Source organism: Carlito syrichta, unplaced genomic scaffold (genome assembly GCF_000164805.1).
Source record: "Carlito syrichta isolate Samal-C Ts95f unplaced genomic scaffold, Tarsius_syrichta-2.0.1 Scaffold56418, whole genome shotgun sequence".
Lineage (NCBI taxonomy): Eukaryota > Metazoa > Chordata > Mammalia > Primates > Tarsiidae > Carlito > Carlito syrichta.
In genome coordinates, this window is record NW_007000514.1 from 15722 (window position 1) to 20555 (window position 4834).

Consider the following 4834-nt stretch of genomic DNA (forward strand, 5'->3'; position numbering starts at 1 on the left):
GGGGGGCCACCCCCCTACAATCCTGAGGTGATTTAGAGGCCCTGCCCTAAGTTATCTCATGAGCATAAACTCAGGTGTGATCAGAAAGGGTGCTTATGAATAACAAGACACTCCTATCACTCTGGAAATCCCAAGTTTAGGCCTGAGTTTAGGCCAGGAATAGGGGACAGGGCACACACGTCCTTCACATTATACCAGTCACCTCACCTGCGCCAGGCTTCCTGGGGACCGAATGGAACCTGAGCATGTGGGTTTATTTGTTACGGCAGCAGACTGTGGCCCGTACAGACAAACATAGTAGAGGGTTCTAAACAGCCGCCGGGGGCAACTCCCCAGAAGCTTAGGGGTTCAGACTCTCTGGGGGTGAAATCATGCCAGGACCCCCATCACAGGGTGGCTAGGAAGGGGCTTTGGAAGAGTTAGCACAGGCAGGGTCTGGTACATATGGAACACACTCAGCTAACACTATTGGCAGCCCCCACGGGATGTGATTTTACTTTCAAATAATCCATTGGCTGAGTGCAGTGGCTCATGCCTGTAATCCCAGCACTTTGGGAGGTCAAGGCAGGAGGACTGCTTGAGTTCAGGAGTTCAAGACCAGCTTGGGCTACACAGCGAGACCCCCGTCTCTGCAAAAATCAAAAAGTGAACCTGGCATGCTAGTGCATGCCCATCGTCCCAGTTACTCGAGGGCTGAGGTGGAAGGATCGCCTGAGCCCAGGAGGTCGAGGCTGCGGTGAGCCGTAATGGTGCCGCTGCACTCCAACCTGGGCAACAGAATGAGACTCCAACTCAAAAAATACATAAAATAAAAAACAAAAAGTTATCCGAGTGTGGTGGTGCATGCCTATAGTCCCAGATAATTGGGAGGCCGAAATGGGAGGATTGCTTAAGCCCAGGAAGTCAAGGCTGCAGTGAGCTATGACAATGCCACTGTACTCCAGCCTGGGTGACAGAGGGCATGATCCTGTCTCTCAAACTAAACAAACTGAAACAAAAACCCTCAATGAAGTGACTTTCGTCCCTGAGATCATCATTTTGTCCCAGAGACAATGGGACACGTGTGCTGTCAGCCTGGGGGTCTGGCCCTCACAGCTGGGGACCATCCACAGGGCCTCAGTCCCCGAGGGGGAGCCTGTGTCTTCCGGGAGCATCACCAGGCGGGGATGCCGGACGGTGTCCACCAGGGACGCAGGCAGTTGGTCTGGCGCAGGAAACGGGTTGAAGGCACGCGGCTGGCTGTGCACGTCTCGTGTCTCATGAGCTGCTGCAGGCTTGTGGCCTGTCTTGGCGAGATGGCACGTGGCCTCAGGGTTCTGAGGCCCCGGAGTGTGGAAACCCTGGGACGAAAGCTAAAAACTGGTGGTCCTGTGGCTAGGCCCCCGGGGGCCACAGGCAGAGGGTGAGGCTGTGGCAGCCGATAAGCCCTCCCCCGATTTACTTACTCTTTGAGCCCATGTCTCACTCTGTGGTCCAGTCTGGAGCGCAGTGGCACCATCATGGCTCACCGCAGCCTCGACCTGCTGGGCTCAGGCGATCCTCCCACCTCAGCCTCCTGAGTAGCTGGCACTACAGGTGCACGCTACCACACCCGGCTAATTTTTAAATTCTTTTTGTAGAGACCAGGTCTCACCATGTGGTCCAGGCTGGTCGCAACTCCTGGGCTCAAGCAGTCCTCCGGCTGGGATGATAGGCACGAACCACCATGCCCACCAAAATAAATAAAATTGTATTTAAAAAAAAGAAAGAAATCTATTAAGACTCCCAGACATGGCCGTGTGAAATACGCGAGCCCCCCCGACTCAGAGGCCCGGTTCCACCCCTCCCCCCGCATCGCCCCAACCAGCACGAGCCCCAAAGGCCAGCGTCTCCCCTTTGTTCAGGCTGCCCGGACAAGCAGGGCTGGCGGGGCCAGCGTCGCCTGCTGCATGCAGAGGTCACCACAGGGGTGTTGGGCCAGCACCCGCCAGGGCCACTGAGCAGCAGGCAAGGCTCAGGGTGCAGGACTGTCTTCCGTGCTCACTTCCAGGTCTCAGGGCGACTCGCCATGGGCTCCTGGGACACCGGGAGGGAAGTGTCTGCTGATGTGTGATGACCCTCCTTTTAGAGGACGGTCCCGTCTCTGAGAATGAACCAAACCAGGTCCCCCGGTCCCGCGAGAGCCCCGCGTCCCCTCACCTGCCCTTCTCTGCTGGATCCCCAGCCACCTGGGCCAGGACCTTGCCCCTCTCACCTGGCTTTGCTCCCCAAAAGGCCCCCTGCCCAGCCCCACGCCCCCACCATCCTGGGCAGCCCTGCTGCTTCCAGGGCCGAGTATTCCTGGGCCCCCTGCTCTGCTCACAAGTGTCCCACAGAATGTGCTGTGCCCACTCTCCAAGGACTGCAGGCTGTGTGCCCGCAGTCCGGGCGCCACCCACCCCACGGCGTGGTCCCAGCTCCCTGCTTGGCCAAGCGAAACCCAGGACGTGGACGGGGACCCCAGGCCCCCTGCCTGCTCTGAATTCCAGCTCTTCTAAACAGGTCTGCTTTGATCACCCTGAGATGGAGCGCGTCCTGTTCTTGTCACCCGCGGATGCTAGCTTTCGCCTCTCTTGATGTCAGCTTCGGTCCCGGCTGATCCCCGCCCACTCTCCTGGCCCTGCTGTGTGGGGGGCCACCAAGGCCCTGGAGGGCGCACTGGCCTCCTTATTGAATTCCTGTTTTCTCTGGCCTGGGGGTGGGGGGGCTGGTGCTCACGGACACGATGCTAAGTCAATCCACGCGTCACAGGCACGCACGGCTTTTCAAATCAGACCCTGAAACTCAGTGTCCCTGGAAAGGAAGTTTACTTGTGGACATCTGCAAACATGAGCTCGGTGATCACGACAGACACGGCGCAATCTCGATGGTGTTTATCCGGAGGACGGTCTGCGGGGTCACAATGACTGCAAGAGAGAAGCTGGCGTCACGGGCTGGCCATGGCTGCAGCACAGGGCTCTGCACACCCACACTGCCAGCTCCAGCCCCCAGGCAGCATGGCCTGGTGATGTTCCCCACCATGTTTTTTTTTGAGTTGGAGTCTCACTCTGTCACCCAGACTGGAGTGCAGTGGCTGCTCCTGGTCACCGCAGCCTCGACGTGCTGGGCTCTGGCGATCATTCTGCCTCAGCCTTCCAAGTAACTGGAACTGCAGGTGCATGCTACCACGCCCGGCTAATTTTTTTGATTTATTGTAGAGATGAGGTCTCGTCAGGTTGCCCGGGCGGGTCTCGAACCAACCCGCGGGCTCAGGCAATCCACTCACCTCAGCCTCCCAAAGGCGCAGGATTACAGGCTGAGCCACCGAGCCTGGCTATTCCCCACCATGTTTACCTCACGGGTCTACCGACCGCCGGCAGCTGCAGAGTCTGGAACACGAGGCCTGGTGGCCAGGAGTGTCCCCGACCCTTTCACACTGTGGCCCTGGCCCATGAGGGGTGGGACAGCCCACCTGACCCCACTGGGGATTGCCTCAAGTACTGAAAGCACTTGACCTGACTCTAAGGGGACAGGCAATGCTGCCGTCCAGGTGGGTGTCATGACGTCGCCAGAAGAGGGCTAGGCTAGGACTGCCCTGGGACCCAGAGCTGTAAGCCACTGGATTCTGCAGCCGTTCACCAGTGTGTGGCCCATGGCCCCGGAGTCCCAGGCCTTCAGGGAAGACCCTGCAAGGACTGTCTGGATCTGCTCGTGGATGAACTGCCCTTTGGGGCAACGCCAGGTGTCACGGGACAGAACAAAGCAGGTCACGCATGGCGGCAGAGGAGAAGCGAGAGGCCAGGCTGTCAGGAGGCCCCTCTGGGACGAGGCTGGACGGTGCGCGGCAGCCGTGGGACTGAGGTCTGCTGGGCTCTCCCCTGAGGCCCACCTGCCCACGCCCTGGCCCTGGCTGCCCCTGGCCAACTTGCACCTTGGGGTGGTGCCAGCTACACTCTGCCTAGCTTACTTTTTTTCTTCCTGAAGTTTTTTCTTTTCTTAAATTTCATGTTGATTTTTGGCCATGATTCTGTCTTCTCAATGACTGTGGCTTCTACTCGGACAAGGTCCCTTCTAGAAGGAAAGAAAACAAACAATGATATACCTTCCTGGTTATTTTTCAATGTTATAAGCGTCTTGGGTGAGAATTTCTTTCTTTCTTTCTTTTTTTTTTTTGAGTTGGAGTCTCACTCTGTCACCCAGACTGGAGTGCAGTGGCCGCTCCCGGCCACCGCAGCCTCCACCTGCTGGGCTCTGGCGATCCTTCCACCTCAGCCTTCCAAGTAGCCGGAACTACAGGCATGCGCTACCACGCCCAGCTGATTTTTTGATTTATTGTAGAGATGAGGTCTCGCTTGCCCAGGAGGGTCTCGCACCCGCGGGCTCAGGCAAGCCACTCACCTCAGCTTCCCAAGGTGTGGGATTACAGGCCGAGCCACCGAGCCCGGCTGACTGTTTAAGTGCAAACGCCATGGCCAGTGTGGACAGTGGGCACCTGTCACCCCTCCCGTCCAACCACCCGCATCCACCGTGTGTATGGCCAGCCCTGGCCTGGACGCAGCCCAGCACGCGGTGGGACTTACGCCAGGAGCGGCTTGCCCAGCAGCGTGAAGTCGGCCGCCCCGACCAGCAGGACCTAAAAGAGCAAACAGGTGCTTTTGGTCATTGGCTCATCACAACATGTAATGCAAAAGCCGCCGGGAACAGGCAGCCACGTGTATGTGGTACAGAAAGGAGTGTCGGTTACCAGAGTCCACACACACTGTGGCTTGGATTCGACCTGCTAACTGATGCTCCTTTAACGCTCTACGGCTGGGGCCTCTGGACGACCCATGGGGTC

The 4834-nt window shown here is 58.1% G+C and overlaps 1 protein-coding gene across 1 annotated transcript in view; it reads right to left on the reverse strand.

Annotated features, from left to right (window-relative positions):
• Positions 1-2806: 2806 nt before the first annotated feature.
• Positions 2807-4834, reverse strand: part of MRPL21 (mitochondrial ribosomal protein L21) — a 14559-nt gene continuing 12531 nt past the window's right edge. Inside the window, exons 5-7 of the mRNA XM_008049717.2 lie at positions 4578-4630; positions 3965-4068; positions 2807-2924 (exon numbers count right to left, since the gene is read on the reverse strand). Coding sequence (XP_008047908.1) covers positions 2860-2924; positions 3965-4068; positions 4578-4630 — 222 coding nt within the window. The 3' untranslated portion in view covers positions 2807-2859. The remainder of the gene's footprint in view (positions 2925-3964; positions 4069-4577; positions 4631-4834) is intronic.